The 18,064-nt window shown below is 43.1% G+C and overlaps 1 protein-coding gene across 3 annotated transcripts in view; it reads left to right on the top strand.

Annotated features, from left to right (window-relative positions):
- LOC124866530 (multiple epidermal growth factor-like domains protein 11) overlaps positions 1-18,064 on the top strand; it is a 172,393-nt gene that overhangs the window by 30,745 nt on the left and 123,584 nt on the right. For all 3 annotated transcript variants that reach the window (XM_047362355.1, XM_047362357.1, XM_047362356.1), the window contains exons 2-3: positions 7,199-7,323; positions 7,695-7,796. In XM_047362355.1, the coding sequence (XP_047218311.1) occupies positions 7,217-7,323; positions 7,695-7,796 (209 nt within the window). In that variant the 5' untranslated portion in view covers positions 7,199-7,216. The remainder of the gene's footprint in view (positions 1-7,198; positions 7,324-7,694; positions 7,797-18,064) is intronic.

The raw sequence follows: 18,064 nt of genomic DNA, 5'->3' as shown, positions 1-18,064 counted from the left end.
ACCGTCATTTCACCGCTGAGGTGTATGGAGGGCCAAAAGGGACAAAATGTAATGAAGAAATATGAAAGAAATAAATGTAAATGTCCCATGAAATAAATAAATGAACCATGAAATGTCCCATTAAACAATTAAATAATTAATGAAATTAAATAATCAAATCTCATTTAAAAAGAAAAATACATTCAGTTGAAAATAAGTATAATTATTTGACTATATTTTATAAACAAATATAGAGTGTAAAAAGTATATGTATTATTATGGGTTCGCCAGTCTCTGGCACTGGGTTACAGGCTGGAAAGTTTGGGGACCCCTTCATTAATGGATGGATCATGGATCTCCTAGCATGACTATGACCCACATGTACCACTAAGGCAAGAAAGAGATGCCTAAAGAAGAAGTTATGATTGTCCTAGCTGCTCTCCAGACCTCAGGCCTGCAGAACATCTTTAGAGGCTGAAGCTTTGAGTTGCCAAGCAGGAAACTGAAAGGACTCAGAGAGCTTCTGTTCAAAGGAGATCTGTGGAAAGCTGGTGAAACATCTAACTGCTGAGCTTCTACTATCAAATTACCACAACAAAATGACTTTGTCTATTTCTGAAGGGGGGGGGGGGATTTAGGAGGTGCAAAGTCTGAATAAAATATGATTTCTGCTCATTTGAAGAAGAAACTAATAAATAATGTTATTATAAATCTAGTAAATGCAGCCTCTAACTGGACCTCTAATGGAGCTCAGTGCTCAGACATCCAGCAGGGCCGCACAAATCCTGTTTGACTAACAATAATTATGTTTTTATTGATTTCCTGTCACTGTGAGTTGCTGCTTATGAAGAGCAGCATGAGGCAGAACTGTGAGGTAAGATTCAGGCTCAAACAGAAGAAATCTCACTGAGATTTTATTTCTCCATTTACTGTAATAAATAGAAGAAGATATTAAATTAGACCAATGCAGGGAAGCTTTGGCTTTAATGCAGCAGCAGCTTCAGGTTGTTCTGAAGGAAGTGCAGCAAACAGCTATAGAAGATGATCAGAAAGTCTGGCGGCTGTGGAGGAAAATATAAAGAAATGCGTGATAAAGCTGGTAATTTTTCACAACTGTATTGCTGTGTTTGGGCATTATCATCTTTGAACTCATTGAACATTCAGCCTTTAACTTTTAGCCCCGATCAGAACCTAAGGTTTGGGCTTTGTGTCAAAACATAACGTCACGTCTGGCTACTCCTCAGTACTGCCTGCAGACGCCTCGCTGCTTCAGAGTGGAGTTTAAATGTAATAAAACATTTATTCAGCTTCAATCAGCTAATCAGAAAGATACAGAAAACAGTGAAATGAGACCAATGAGGCATTCATGATGGGTAGTTTTACAGCTGGTACCATCTAAAAGAGCAATAGTCACTTCAGATTTTAAATGGGTCGCACCGACACTAACTATCCATCATGAAACAGTGAAACTAGCACCGAGACGTTTAACTGTTCCTTTAACAAGTGCTCCAGGTTCTGCTGAACTGTGGGTCTGTCAGGACTTTCTGTAAGTCTGACGTCACAATTCTCACCTGGAGAACGTTGGAATGCTTCCTCAATTCAATTCAGTTTATTTATATAGCGCCAATTCACAACAAATGTCTCAAGGCACTTCATAAAGTCAGGTTCATACATTCCTATTAATCCTAACCATTGAACAGTTCAGTCAGATTCTGTTATTTATTCAAATTGGATAAAAAGTTTTTCTATCTAAGGAAACCCAGCAGATTGCATCCAGTCAGTGACTTGCAGCATTCACTCCTCCTGGATGAGCATGTAGAGACAGTGGACAGTCACTGGTGTTGACTTTGCAGCAATCCCTCATACTGAGCATGCATGTAGCGACAGTGGAGAGGAAAAACTCCCTTTTAACAGGAAGAAACCTCCAGCAGAACCAGAACCAGGCTCAGTGTGAGCAGCCATCTGCCACGACCGACTGGGGGTTTGAGAGAACAGAGCAGAGACACAAAGAGAACAAAGAAGCACTGATCCAGGAGTACTTTCTATGGGAAGGAAAAGTAAATGTTAATGGATGTAGCTCCTTTAGTCGTTTCATCTAGAAAGAAAGAACAGATAAACTCTGAGCCAGTTTTCAAGGTTAGAGTCTGAAAGAGAGAACATAGAGTTAGTTACAGTAAAAGCTCAGTCAGTAGTTATGTCTAGGAGAGAGAAAGGGTTAAACACTAAAAGACAGGGCTATGTGGATCATCGGTAGAAGGTGAGCATTAAGTTGTTGCCAGCAGAAGCTTGGACGATGCCCCTCTCCAGAAAGGTGTCACAGGTAGACACAGAGTCAGGCCAGGTGTAGCTTCTAGGAAGAGAAAAGAAAGAACATAAAGTTAAATGCAGAATTGGAGAGTAGTGTGAGAATGTAGCAAAGAGGGTGAAAGTGGTCATTTTGTCCTCCAGCAGCCTAAGCCTATAGCAGCATAACTACACAGATAGTTTCAGTTCAGATTATTTAGTTAAACGGCGCTTATTTACAACAATGTCGTCTCAAGGAACCTCACAAAGGGTCCCACTGATGGTCATTGATATACTAAAAACCACAATGATTGGGATACCTCCCTCTGATTATAACCATTGGAAAAGAGAAGGGGTCATACAGGTAGCAGAAATGGAGGGTGTGTTTGCACCTCAACCATAACTGAGCCGGTTTAGGCTAAACCTGACTCCCCCTTACTCCATCCAACAGGGAGGGAAGAAGACGGAGGTAAAAAATAATCCGCTGGATCAAGGAGCTCCTGAGTGATGGGAGGATGGAGCAAGAGAAGGATAGATGGATGCAGGGTTGGGGTCATGAGTTGAAAGGTGACGCTCCATCAACTGTTCAACCATCACTGTATGGTCATCAGACATGGCTGAAAGCAGGACATCTTGGATGGATGGAATGAATCCTGGTGTTTAACAGCAGTTATACTGTAAAACATGCAGAGAGAGAGAGCAGTTTGCTACCTGCACTCATGGCTGATGTAAGTATTGGGATTTATTTGAGACCCTCGGCTCCAGTTAACTGTACATTGGAAGATGAATGCTGTGACACATTCAGACGTTAAAACATCTTTCTGATGAGATTTTAAACCTTCTACCTCAGAGGCTGAATGATTTGATTTCCTCATTAGAATATGATCAACACAGATACAACACAGAGTTATCAAAAACATGAACTTTAGAGGACTTTGTACTGAGGTTCAGGGTAGTCTGTGCCCTGATTGCTGCGCTAAAGCAGCAGGAGCCGAGGAACCGCACCAGGAAACATCCGGGAAGTTAAAACACACTTTTCATTAGGGATGATTGAGATCGATCCACAAGGAGGAAGCTGTAAGTGACAGAAGGTCCAGATAGTTCTCCTAAAAGCTCACACTGCTTCCAGTAAAACGTTTCTGGCAACATGAAAAGGTGAGAGGAAGCTACAGCGTACGAGGCAGCGGCCTGACAGAAGGAAAATCTGAATCCACAGATTAACAGATCAAGGCTCATTACTGAAGGCTGTTCAACTCTAAATGTCCAGCAGCTGATCTGTGGTGAAGCTGTGATGGATGAGGATCTGTTGAACGTAGCTGCTCCTCTAAACTTCCTGTTGCTGCTTGCTACAGAGATAAAAAATGGCCGAGCTCAGGTAAAAACACAAGTTGCTGCTGACTGAGTGTTTAATCGTCCCAAATAATCTCTCTTCCATCTAAAGGTGGAAGCTTCTACCTGTGGGAGCTCCAACTGAATTAATTACAGGAAGGACATCTGTGCAGTTTTAGTGTCCTTGGGTGATGAAGACACTGCAGAATAAAACTAAATTATCTGCAAGTTCTGACATTTGCCAAATCTATAAAAACCAAAGATTTATTCAGCAAGAATCAGAATCAGCCTCAAATGTTTCTGAAGGTTTCCTTGAGATAAAAAACATCTTGCCTTCAGCTGATTCATCATGTGCTCTGCTCCTCTGAAATCTGGTCCCACCATCGAAGTTCTGCAGGAGTCTCTTTTGTGATTCGGAGCAGACTGTGGTCATTTGTCCCGTTCCATTTTGGTGCATTCAGTCAGAACTTTCCACATCATGTCAGGACGTTAAGGTTCCTTATTTATGTAAAATCTGCTTGTTGGTCGTGAGATTTTGACTTTTATGCATCTAAACAGGTCTGGACCATGATTGACTCTCTCAAACTAAATTTTCTTCATTCCTGCAAGAATTTCCTCTGAATTTTCAGGCATTTTGTTTGCAAAATGTAGTAAAAGAAGACATGAATGCCGCCGCCCAAGTATTTGCTGGTTTTTTGAGACAGGGCATTAAGCAGACATGAGGAAACCTTTTTACTGCTTGAAGGACAGCAGTGGTTCTGCTCAGCTCCCAAAGCTTCACCTAAACAGCTGATGCAATGCAGTGGTAAACATGTCCCTGTCCCAACTTTTTAAAAACTTGCTGCTGGCATCAAATTTGAAATAAAAAACTCTTTTAATTTTTCCCTTCCTAGATTTCAGATGATGTCTTTGTATCATTAAGTAAGGAGTTTGGGTTATTATTACCATGTCACGCAGCAGTTGAGGGAAGCTGGATCATAACTCGACTTTGTTTCATCATGCAGCAGCTGATTGGCTGCCTCACCTGCGTCTCACCTGTCTTCAGCAGATGGCTGATGGAAAAACAAAAAGGGTCCTTGTTTGCCTCCTGGCATCGTACAGATTATGCCTAATGATGGGATGTTCACCAGTAAACTTGAAAATGTCACCGTCTGCAGGACAGCGCCGGTTTCTGTCACTCAGGGGGTTATTCATCATCGCCTGGTAGCAGGAGAAGCGCTCGCTGTGGAGACACTTGTCCTCTCAGGCTCCTCAGAATGTTATGATTTGTGGGTGTTTTTGGGTTTTCTTGGTCTTATTTCACAGTTAAAGTTTTGAATCATGTTTCTGTTTATTTTTCTGGACATGTTTTTGTTCATGTTTTTTCAAGTATGGTTTTTGGATCTGGTTATGCTTTCGTTTCATGTTTTTCTAGTTATGTTCCTATTAGTTTGTATTCTTGAATTCCTGTTTTGCTCCAGTCACCTTTGTTCTCTCCTGTCAATTAAGTTTATTCGGTTCACCTGCACCTAGTTAATCTGTCTCCCTGCTTCACCTGGTTCACACTCCATATATACACCTCCGTTCTGTTTATTCCTTGCGGAAACATTTTCCAATCATGCTCAAGTCTTGTTTTCTGGATCATGCTCATGCCCTGCTGTTCACGCCAAGCCTGTCTTGCCAGCCTGCCCATGTCAGTTTTTGCCTGTCCGTTTTTTGTTTTGGTTCCTGCCTCCTAGTGAGTGAGTTTTTTGTTAATTAAATATATATTTTTCACCCACCGTCATGCTGCCTGCTAGTCTGCATTCTGGATTCGTCCGTTGCTCTAGTCCTAACACAGAATTCAGGCTAACCCAAAGAAAAATGATTCAGTCCAAGCTTTGTTTGATATGTGCATCTATAATCACTTGGAACTTGTTACAGAGGACCTGGAAACTAACAAAATGTATTTTCTTTGAATCCAAACTAATAGTTTTCAAGGCCGATTCCATAACATGTAGCTGTTTCATATAGTTTGTTTCCTTTTAATTGTGTAACAATAATTGTGTTCCACATGTTGCCGCCTCTTCTTGGCCTGGACTCCCTTTTCAGAGAGGTTTTTAGGACTTTATCCTGATTGAATAAAGGTTGCATAAAGGTTCCGTGTGAAGGTGCTGATACACCAAGCATCAGGGAAATATCCCTGTTTAGATTCACCGGTTTCAGGAAAGCAGCAGTAAGAAGAGAAATGTCCCTGCTGCTGCTGTGAAACACCGTGGAAACAGGTGTTTCTGTAAACTATGGAGAGACTGCTCAATGAGCTGCTGCTGAACAGAAAGAGGAGCATTGTGCTCTGTTTGTTCTTCTCCATAAAGTACAAGCAGATGTCAGGGTTTCTGCACTTCCTCACTCCTCTAATCCATTCAGATCTCCTTCTGCACCATTTGTGCCTGGTGCATGAATGTGTTGTTGAAGAAACGTCTGTTCCTACATGCTGGTTGATCTTTCCATCTTTTTCCAGATTTGCAGCTGAATATTTCACATCATTCAACAGTTTATTCTGCTCCACGTTTATAAATTGTTGAAAGTAAAGTTTAAATTCTAAGTTGCTGTCAATACTGCAAAAATATTTTTATATAATTTCTAGTTAAGCTATAAAACATTTACGACTCAGAAAAGCAATGAAAGCCAGGAGGAAAACAGCAAAACCCCAAAACTTTTACCTGGAAAATCAGTTCATTAAACAGGGACCATTTATATGGAGGTTAACCAAATAATTACTTAACTAAGTAAGAAATTATTTAAAGAGGCAATAATAAAGAAATAAACAATATTTCATTTTAATGTTGCTATCCATCCATCCATCCAGTATCAGTATGGATTTGTGTCATAATTTCGAGTTTCTGTCCATATCGTTACTTTGAAATGTTTTGGAGAGAACAAAATATAATAGTTTGATCATTTTTTCCCAGACCAGAAAATTGTCTCAGCAGAAAAAGCAGAAAAAAGGTTTGTTTTTAAGATTGAACTCTTTTTAAATGTTTAAATGGTCTGGCACCTCTTCATCCTTCCGAGCTCATGTAAAGTGTTCTATAATGATTGATTGATTGATTTACATGTACTTTAACTGATTAAGGTTAATTGATTAGACTTGGTTTAGACTCAGCCAGGTGAGCTTCTTTCTGGTTCTGTGGTACCATTTTACTTTGAGTCTCAGAACTCTGGCAGCTTCCAAATAGGATGTTTTTAGGTACTCAAAGAAAGGCGATCCCTGGGGGGTGGAAGGGATGGGAAGGGGAGATCTGTGGTTACCATGAATGTGACACTGGCATTTAGGAGTCAATGATGTGTTTCATGACATTAAGTGTTTACAGGTTGCAGTGCTCTTTTCTTTTGCACAATAATTTCAGGTTCATTGTCAGTTTAATGTTAACAAGCCTGTTCTCTACCTCTATGCTCCAGCTTTTTCTTTATAAAACCTTGATAGAGTTAACTTGGTTTCCTCAGTTTTTTCCCCAGAGGAGTTACAATTTTTTCACAAATGAAATTTATTTTATTGTTATTGTATTTCTATATGATCTGTATCAACCGTTCTGCATCCAGGGGGTGAAACTAACTTCTTCTTTCCTTTTTGTCTTTATTCCTCCAGGACGGAGGGAGGAGGACGATGGGGGTCAGTATTTCTCCCCCCTTCACTCTGCTGTGTCTCGGATTCATCTCCACGGTTTGGACTCTCAACCCTGATGACCCTAACGTGTGCAGCCACTGGGAGAGGTCAGTTCTCCTCCAACACTCCAAATGATTTAAAGCTGGTCAGAACTGCTGCAGCGTTCTAATGGACTCCCCGCAACAAATCCGGGCTGAGGAGCTCTGCCAAAAGTCAGATTCAAAAGGGAAAAGGTTTACAGCGGGGGACACGTGGAGGCCGTAAATTCAGAGCGATTGCAGTGAGCTTGGACTGCTGGGGAAAAAAACTGGAGCTATTTCTGATGGGGGGCAGTGCAGTTGCTTTGATCGATAGGAAGTTTGCAAATGGATATTAGCTCCAAAGATTAGTACTGTATTTCCTGTTAAAGGCTCAAAACAGGAATCTACATTCTGTGTGTGTTCCTGGAACCTCTAACATGATTGTTCTTCTTCTGCAGCTACGCGGTCACCGTGCAGGAATCCTATGCCCATCCGTTCGATCAGGTCTACTACACCCGCTGCACTGACATCCTCAACTGGTTTAAATGCACAAAACACAGGTAGGAACACAGAGATGTTCTCACATTCCTGAAATCAGTAGAACTTGACAGAATATTTCCTGAAGAGTCCAAGCAGATGTTTTGTTTGCTGCTGTGAAAAAACTCAAGCGCTCCTATCTGGAAAAGCAAACACAACACATAAAATCATAAAACCAAAGTACAGAAAGATGCAAAAGTATTCACACCCCCAGAACGTTTCACATTTCCTCACACCTGTGAAATTCAGTTTAATTTATTGAGCTTTTGTGTGACAGACAAGTACAAAGTAAGGGCTACACGGTGGCGCAGTTGTTAGCACTGTTGTTGGAGATAGGCACCAGCTCCCCTGTGACCCACTATGGAATAAGTGGTAGAAATGACTGACTGACAAAAAACACAAAGTAGTGCCTCAATGTGAAGTGGAAGGAAAATCATACATGTTTCTTTAACATTTTCTTACAAACAAAAATCTGAAAAGTGCGGCGTGCATTAAAATTTATCACCCCTCAGTCTAAATTCTGCAGAACCTCCTCTGTCTGCAGGTCCAGCTGCAGGTCTTTAGAGGTTTGTCTCCCCCAGTTTTGAACATCTACAGACTGACATTTTCTGGCCATTCTTCTTTGTAAAACATCTCCAGCACAGTCAGATTGGATGGAGAACATCTGTAAACATCATGGCAGATGGCGCTGACGATGGCATCCTCGGAGCTTCGCTCTCTCTTTGTTTTTATATTTTGTGTGTTTTTATGTTTTTCGAGCCACAGTTCTGTGGTCTCATTCAGTAGAGAGGAACTTCTCAACATCAGAGAGTCCTCTCTTGGGTTTTTTTCACCATCTTTCATTGATCCGAGGTTCACTGAGCTCCTGGCGAGTGGAGCTGCGGCTCTATATGGGATTCTGCGCCGAAAACGGCGGAGGGGAAAACGTGCTGGCGTGGTGGTAAAGCTCCGCAAAAGAGGACTTCGCACACCACTGCCTTCAATCCACCTGGTAAACGTCCGCTCTCTCAACAACAAGATGGACGAGCTGCTTCTTCTCACCGGTAAAAACACGGACCTCCGTGGATCAGCGGTTCTCTGCTTCACCGAGACATGGCTGAGTGAAAACATCCCGGACCGAGCACTGCTGTTGCTGGACTTCCAGCTGTTCAGAGAGGATCGCAGCGCGGAGCTATCGGGGAAGAAGCGAGGAGGCGGAATCTGCTTTTATATAAATGAAGGTTGATGCAGAGACGTAAAAGTTCTGGAAAAACATCTAGTCCTGATCTGGAGTCATTTTCCATAAACTGTAAACCGTTTTATTCACCGAGAGAGTTTTCCTCGTTTATAATAATTGGCTCATATTTTCCACCTCATGGCTGCACTTCTGCTGCTGAAAAACATCTTGCTGAGCTGATTACAGACCTGGAGAAAAAATACACGGACTCTTTCATCATAATACTGGGAGATTTTAACAGAGCAAACCTCTCCAATGAACTCCCCAAATACAGACAGCATATTAAGTGTCCCACCAGAGATAAAAACACACTGGACCATTGTTACACAGCTTTAAAGGACTCATATCATGCTGTTACCAGGGCTGCTCTGGGTTTTTCAGATCATTATCTAATCCACCTCATCCCAACCTACAGACAAAGACTAAGAGCTTCCAAACCCAAGGTTCACACTGTTAAGAAGTGGACTGAGGAATCAAAGCAGATGCTACAGGCCTGCTTTGAATGCACAGACTGGACTGTTTTTGAAACATCAGCCACTGACTTAAACCAACTAACTGATGTGGTGACATCATACATCAGTTTCTGTGAGGACATGTGTGTGCAGATCAAGACCTTCTGCACCTTTGGGAATAACAAGCCATGGTTTACTCCACACTTCAGGAATCTGTGCAGGGAAAAGGAAGAAGTTCACAGCAGTGGAGATTGGGCGCGGTACAGGCAGGCCAGGAACAGACTAACAAAGGAGATCAAAGCAGCTAAGAGAAGCTACAGTGAGAAGCTGAAGAACATCCTTTCTACTGGTGATACTTCAGCTGTATGGACTGGTCTGAGAAACCTGACTGCCTACAAGAGCCCCTCCACCCATCCTGAACAGAGTCATCTCCTGGCCAACCGTCTGAATGGCTTCTATTGCAGACATGACAAGAAACCATTCACACTTCAAACCATCTCCTCCACATCCCATTCAGGAACAAGTTCTTCCCACAAAGCTACCAACCCCCTACCTTCAGATCCTCTGCCTGCACTAAAGATCTCCAAGGAAGATGTAAACAGGCTCTTTCAGCGCATGAAAACAAAGAAAGCTGGAGGACCTGATAACGTCTCCCCATTATGTCTGAAGGTCTGCGCACATCAACTCCCTCCGATCTTCACAAGGATCTTCAACAAATCACTGGAGAAATGTGAGGTCCCCTCCTGCCTCAAACGATCCACCATCATCCCGGTTCCCAAGAAACTCAACATCCTAGGATTAAATGACTACAGGCCTGTAGCCCTGACGTATGTGGTCATGAAGTCCTTTGAGCTTCTGGTGTTGAAGCACCTGAAAGACATCACAGGCCCCCTGGTGGACCCCCTGCAGTTTGCCTACTGGGCAAACAGGTTGGCAGAGGATGCTGTCATGTACGCCAGTGGACTTTAGCTCAGCCTTCAACACTATCAGCCCAGACATCCTCCACCAGAAGCTCATCCAGCTCAAAGTCCCAGTCTCCACCTGTCAGTAGATCACCAGCCTTCCGAAGGACCAACAGCAGCAGGTGAGGCTGGGGAGCATCTTCTCCCACACAAGGACCATCAGCACCAGCGCCCCCCGGGTGTGTGTTCTCTCCCCACTCCTCTTCTCCCTCTACACTAATGATTGGACTACAGTTGACCAGTCTGTGAAACTCCTGAAGTTTGCAGATGTTATTGGACTGATCCAGGACAGTGATGAGTCTGCATACAGACAGGAGGTGGATCGGCCATTCTTCTTTGTAAAACATCTCCAGCACAGTCAGATTGGATGGAGAACATCTGTAAACATCAGTTTTCAAGTCTGAAGTTTTCAAGTGAACCTTCACCCCAGTGTCAGGTCTTCTGCAGCCTCAGGTGGTCAGAACCACCTGGAACTTAACCCACTCAAGAAATGTGGAGATGATGGTGGACTCTCAGAGAACACCACCCCAACATAGCCCCCTCACCATCCTCAACAGCACTGTTTCTGCTGTGGCCCACTTCTGGTTCCTATGAACCACCATTTCTCCAAACCTGAGATGGTCCTCACACATAGACACTGTTCAGAAGAAGGTCCAGCAGAGACTGTACTTCCTGAGGCAACTCAAGAAGTTCAGCCTTCCACAGGAGCTGCTGGTCATCTTCTATACTGCCATCATTCAATCTGTCCTGTCTTCATCTATCTCAGTGTGGTTTGGTTCATCCACCAAACAGGACAGGTCCAGACTGCAACGAATAATCAGGTCTGCAGAGAGAATAATCAGAGCTGACCTTCCCTCCATCCAGGACTTATACAGGTCAAGGGTCAGGAAAAGGGAAGCTGAAATCTCTGTAGACCCCACACACCCTGCACATAAACTGTTCAGAGTTTTACCTTCAGGTTTCTTCCCCAAGGCTGTTTCTCTGATGAACATTTGACAGTCAGAGTATCAGAACAACACCTACATACCTGGACTGATTTCACATTATATTCTATTGTAAAGGCAATTGTGTATAAATGTACATCTAAAAAGATATTCTTTGTTATTGAGAGCCAAGTCTACCGGAGTCAAATTCCTTGTTTGCCTGTACAAACTTAGCAATAAAGCTGATTCTGATTTATCTGCTGAAGCTGAATTTATGAAACATTGTGTGCACAAAGTACTAATTTATTCACTGGTTCCTGCTTGGAAAAGGCTGGAACTCTTTTTGTTAAGGTAAAAACCAGAAGGTGTTCAGTAGCTGATTTTTCCCTGATTCATGCATCTGAGGAGGTCTGATAAATGGTTTGCAGAATGTCTTTATTTTGTACAGGTTTTTTGTGAAAGAGGCCTTTCAGTGCGAGGTGTTTTTTGGTTCATTTGCAACATTCAGCTGTTTTCCTCTGATTCTAAATCAGTTTTCTCCTCTGTGGTGTAGCAAAACATTTGCAGCAAAAAAGACCAGAGGCTCACCCAGCCTGAACCAGCAGAGCACTGTAAGCCTAATCTTGGCCAGAAAAAGAGCTGCTCTTAGAGGGACTCTTTCTTCTGATTGAGAGCAATTTTCAGTGAATGTTGTGATCAAGCAGAAGCTCAAGGTTCAAACAGTGAAGGAGAGTAAAAATAGAGATAATAAGAAAAGTTTTCTACAATCAGAGGAGAGGAGGAACATCACCTGCATCCCGATACATTTTACTGCTTCCTTCCTAGACTTCCTGTCATCTTTGAAAATGAACAATTTTCCAGTCTTAGTCAAAGTTTTTTTGAGATGTTCTTTGAACTTTGCCAGTTTCTAAAAACCCGTTTTAAATTGTATATTTGGCCTCTGTGTTGGCAAGCGGACTGTCACAAAGACACATGTTGCTTCTGTTAAGTTGAATCAAGGATAACCCAGAAAATATGATTTTTATCTCCAAAACGTTGATTCCCAAAGAAACCCAACTGAGAACTTAGTATCTTTTCTTTAACCAGAATCAGTTCTGAGATCAGGTTAAAACTGAATTAATTTGTTTTCACAGTTCATAACCTAAACATAAGGAGCGAACTTCATGTCCCAGTATGAACTAGTTTGTGTTCATTCATATTTCCAAGCTATTAAATAAAGTCTGTTCAGATTTATTGATTATTAGATCTGTGCTATGAGTCAGCATCTCTTAGCGAAGCCTTTTTATTTCTCTCCTGCTACCTTTGGACACATGGAGTGTTTTAGTTTGTCCACTGGGACTATTAGAACTGTGTGGTTGGTGTTCCTCTTCAATAAAATCCTGGTTCTGTAAAAACACATTAGCTGACACAATCATGACAATTTGAATCGCTTTATTGTCATTATAAGATATATAATGAGATGCATCTTCAGTTACGCATCAATATTAAATCAACAATTTAAAGAAAATAAGTTTAAAGAGAGAAAAAACCTGATAGAGAAGACGGATAGACAGCATCATGGAATCCTAGCAGTCGTAGAAAGCAAACATTAGAGATAATAGTGTACATGATATCTGAGCTTACAGCAGTCAGCATGTTTTATATGGCTCAGCTGGCGGCTCTGACACCCATGGATAAAAACTATGTTTCACCCTGGTGGTACGGGCTTTCATCGACCTGTAGCACCAGTCTGAGCAGATGAGCTGCGCGGGAGGAGTCTTTGACAGGTCATTAGAGATGATAACACCTAGGAATCAGAAGGAGGCCACCGTTTCTACCCGGTTCCCATTTATGTGAAGAGGAACTTAGTCCACTTCAGACTTTTGGAAGGCGACGATGAGATCCCAGTTTTTTGTGGTGTTAGAAGCAGGTGGTTGACTGAGCGCCACTGCGTCAGCAGCTGCACCTCCTCTCTGTACCATTATCATGGAGTTGATCAGGAGAACGGTCATTTGCGTACAAGGTGTACAGAAGAGGACTCAACATGCAGCCTTGAGGGAAACCGGTGTTCAGAGACAGGGAGGATGATAGGAGGGAGCCCAGCCTGACTGACTGGGTCTGTCAGTGAGCAAGTCTTTTATCCAAGCACAGGTGGAGGTGGAAAGGTGCATGTCCAGCAGTTTGGGGTGCTCCACTCAGTGTTTATGAAGTAGTTTTGTAGTTGAAGGAGAGCATCCTTGGACCACGTGTTGATGGGTTTCTTTCTGAGAGGTATGTAAGCCGGAATAAGGTGTGGTGAGGTGAGGTTGTGAAACTGCTCTGTTAGCATGTGGGATGTTGCAGTAAACAGGATCTAACTGTCATGGTTTTGTTAGTTGCCTGACCCACCTGCACGAATACTCTCAGGTGCACAAAATAGATGGCATTATGAAGGAAAAACAATAAGTGGAACATCAGCCAGGAAGTAAAGGGTGGGACACAAATGTGTCTTCTAAATGGACCTCAGCATAACAACCTGGTTACAAAGTGGCTTAAAGACAACAAGGCCCATGTTTTGGAGTGACCATCACAAAGTTCTCATCCCAGTCCCAGAGGAAACTTATGGGTGGAGCAGAAAAGGTGTGTGAGCAAGATGCCCTACAGGTCTGACCCAGATACGCCGGTTCTGTCAGAGGAATGGGCCAAATTCCAGCAAACTAATGTGAGAAGCTTGTAAACCCAAAACATCTGACCATAACCATACAGTTTAAAGGAAATAGTAGCACACACTGAGGAAATGTAGGTAACAGAGTGAAGTACATAACTCAGACAGCTCAGCTGTTTGGTGTAGCAACATGAACGCATCGCCCTTTAAGGACCACATTAAACTTTATAGAGCCAGTTTACTTCCTCCAGCTAAGTGCTGTGCTGTGGATCCTGAGCCAAAATATCAGAAAAATGCTCCGTCCTTGAACAAGTGCCGCTCGTCTTTCAGAACAGATATGATGATGATGTTCTTACAGAACCTTGGCGAGGGCTCATCAGGCTTTAGTACACTGAATGACATTTTCTTTTATAATGAGCAATTTTTACAGGAAAGCGGATTTATTTCTGTCTTGTTATTTTATTTATTTATTTGGTCATGCAGCAGAAAAACATGAAAAATAAGCAGCTTCTGGTTTTTAATTTTACTGTGCAGTCATATTGAACAAACAGGTATATTATTGAAAATTATTTTTTCATTATTGTAGCTCCTCAGGTGTTCATTTTACAAATGTTTTAAGCTTCCTTTTGAGCATCTCGTTTTGCTGCCGTCTCTTTAAATGCAGATGAGGCACTTCACACCCCGCCCCCCTCCGGCTGGGGAGCCTTCCACTCCACCCCGTAATTCGTAATCCCATTACTAATGTTACTGACAATATTTTTACACAAACTACATGTAAGATACCTTTTTAAAATGTTAATGTTACCACAAATTAAATGAACACAACTTTTAAACAAGACCCCAACATAGTTAACAAGTTAGCTAGCGCTAGCATCAAGAGCATCACTGAATGCATTTGGATCAAGTGTTTCATAAAACAAGAAGGGCAACAAAACAGATTGCAAAACTGTTTAATATTGTTATTCAAAACACACAATAAGGTGATGTCCTTAAGAAGCTAAAAGCGAGCGCACATTGCTAACAGCAGGAGGCACGAAGCTATGCTATTAGAACAACAGCCAGTCAGTTCTATCAACACCTCAACATTCAAGCTTGCTGTCATTTTACCGTTATCTGCAGCTAACCTCTTTGCTCTGTCCTTCGCTTCCATAGATAGAAGGAACTGACCCCTCAGACAGACGGAGTCTTTCGGCTAATCCTCCTTCATTCTGGCCGAGGTTGCTGAAACACTCCTTCCTCAAGTGCTTTGGCAGACGAAGTGGACTTTCCCCACTGATGTCGGCATGTTTCCATGAAAAAAAAAAATGTAACCAAGCACTTCCAAGAGGTTCTGAACCTGGGGTATGGTGTAATGACCGGTGTGGGTTAAAACACCCGACAACAGAACATTTAGATTTTTCCGCTTGCTTCTTCGACATCCTTCAACTTGAACTACAATAATGAATAGAAATGGCGGATTTGCTGCATTGGTTAGCCAGAAGTCCATGACCAGCTTTAGAAGTTACACAGAAAATACTGTGACATAATAGAGAACAAAACTTAATAGAAAACGGAAAACAAAAAATGAACAGACTGACCAAATATGACCCAGACAGCATCTAAATATATCATCGCATGATCTGGAGTGACTCAATTCAAATTTTCTAGACTTTCAGAGACTTCCAATACACAAAAAATGTGTTTAAGAGCTAAAAAAGTGGATTTTTGTTTTTTGCTTTCTTACTTTAACGTCTCTCTGCTCAAGTATTTTCCTTATTTGTTCATTCTTTTGTGTTTTATTCTAATTATCTTTTTACATCCCCACCATTTAATTGCAGTTTATTTGTGTTTCTGTTCAGCTCATCTGGGTAATTTAGCCTCCTTCCTTCAGCTGCTGTACTTCTCTCTGCCACAGCTGCTTCACATCTCATTGTGCTTTGCTTACCATTTCTCAACCTCAGTATTTAAGCTCATGTTCTATGCCCGGTCCATGCCTTTTCCATTTGCCGTATTCCATATCTGTTCTCAAGTGCAAGACCTCTGTTCAAGATCTCCTAATCTATTAATTTAAGTTCTTTACTTCACCTTAGCTTGTCTCTGCAATTGAGACCCTCACCAAAAGAAAGCATGACACGTGGGACCTCCACGAGAAGATTGGCAGCTGTCTGAAATGTTTTGTGCATAACCGTCTTCACTGCAGAATGATGAACTGCAGATAGTTGGGAGGATGACCTTATAACCCTTCCCAGATTGATGGACAGCAACAGTTGCTTCTCCGAGGTCATTGCTGATGCCTTTCTTTTTTGGATTTATGTTTCTCATAGCAGCAAAGTTGCTGCTATGAGAAACATAAATATATATAGCTATAGATGCTCTCACACTGATGATGTCCAGTGAATCAGTGCATCAAATCAGTAGCACCTTGCTGCTACTTTCCTTTTTATAGCAGCAAGAGAGATCTTCGTTTTTCCCACACAGCTTTTCTATTTTGGCTTAATCTTTGTTTGATAAAAAAAATGACATTGTGAAACCTGCAGTTTTATTTACTTGAGGTTAGATTTGAATCATACTCGTCTTCCGCTTTTCTGGGACCGGGATGCAGGGACAGTAGACTCAGTAGCCCAGACTTTCCTCTCCCCAGAAAACTACTCCAGCTCCTCTGGGAAAAGCCCAAGGCATTCCCAGGCCAGGCGAGAGACATAGTCCTGTGTCGTGGGCCGTCCCCTGGGCCTCCTCCCGGTGGGACCTACCTGCAACACCTCCCAGGGAGTTGTCCAGCTGCCCAAGCCACCTCACCTGGCTCCTCTCAATGTGGAGAAGCAGCGCCTCTACTTTGAGCTCCTCCCGGCTGGCCGAGCTCCTCACCCTATCTCTAAGGGAGTACCCGGCCACCCAGCAGAGGAAGCTAATTTCAGCTGTTTGTATCCGAGATCTTGTTCTTTCGAGCATGACCCAAAGTTTATGCCCATAGTTGAGGGTAAGAATGTAATCAAGGGTTTTGCTTTTTGGCTCAGCTCTCTTTTCACCACAACAGACTGGCACCTCAATGCGGCAGCCACACTGATCCGTCTGTCAATCTCCCGCTCCATTCTCCCCTCGCTTGTGAACAAGACCCCGAGATACTTGAACTCTCCCACTTGAGGCGGGAGTTCCACTCCAACCTGAAGAGGACAAGCCACCCTCTTCCGGTTGAGAACCATGGCCTTGGACTTGCAGGAGCTGATCCTCCCATCCACTTCACACTCGTCTGTGAACCACCCCAGTGCATGCTGTAGGTCCTGGCTAGAGGGGGCCAGGAGGACCACGTCATCTGCAAAAAGGAGAGATGACATCCATTGGTTGCCAAATGAGAACTCCTCCGGCCCTTGGGTGTGCCTAGAAATCCTGTTCATGAAAGTTATGAAAGGGAACAGTGACAATGGGCAGCAACATGCACCAGTAACATGTCCAACTTAGTGTCAGCAAGGCAAACCAAACACCTGTTCTGCTTGTACAGAGACTGGATGGCCCCAAATAAAAGGCCCCTGACTCCGTTCTCCTGGAGCCTCTGCCACAGGGCACCACAAGGGACACAATCAAATGCCTTCCTCAGGTCTACAAAACACATGTGGACCGGTTGGGCAGACTCCCATGAACCATCGTGCACCCTGTAGAGGGTGTAGAGCTGGTCCAGTGCTCCACAGCTGGGACAAAATCCACACTGCTCTACTGAAGCAATCGTCCAAACTGTCCTGGCATAGGTCTTACCAGGAAGGTGGAGGAGTGTGATCCCCCTGTAGTTGGAACGGTTTGACAGAATCAGTTCAAAGCCAACTGGTAAGGAGTCCCACAAGACAACCAGAGCTGACAGGACTCCTTCTCCAGCTTGACGGCATCCCTTACTGCCGGTTTCCACCACTGGGTTCAGGGATTGCCGCTGCAATCAGGCGGCATTGACAACAGAGGCGGAGAACTTAGTCCACTTGGACACTATGTCTCCAATTTTCCCAGAAATCTGGTTGAAGCTCTCCCGGAGGTGGGAGTTGAATACATCCCAGGCCGAGGGCTCCGCCAGACATTCCCAGCAGACCCTTACTATGAACTTGGGCCGGCAAAGGCTGGCTGGGTTCCTCCTCTTCCATCAGGTCCAACTCACC

This window comes from Girardinichthys multiradiatus, chromosome 4 (assembly GCF_021462225.1).
Source record: "Girardinichthys multiradiatus isolate DD_20200921_A chromosome 4, DD_fGirMul_XY1, whole genome shotgun sequence".
In the NCBI taxonomy this organism is placed as follows: domain Eukaryota; kingdom Metazoa; phylum Chordata; class Actinopteri; order Cyprinodontiformes; family Goodeidae; genus Girardinichthys; species Girardinichthys multiradiatus.
Note: the sequence above shows the minus strand (reverse complement) of the source record. Positions and strands in the feature narration are given on the sequence as shown.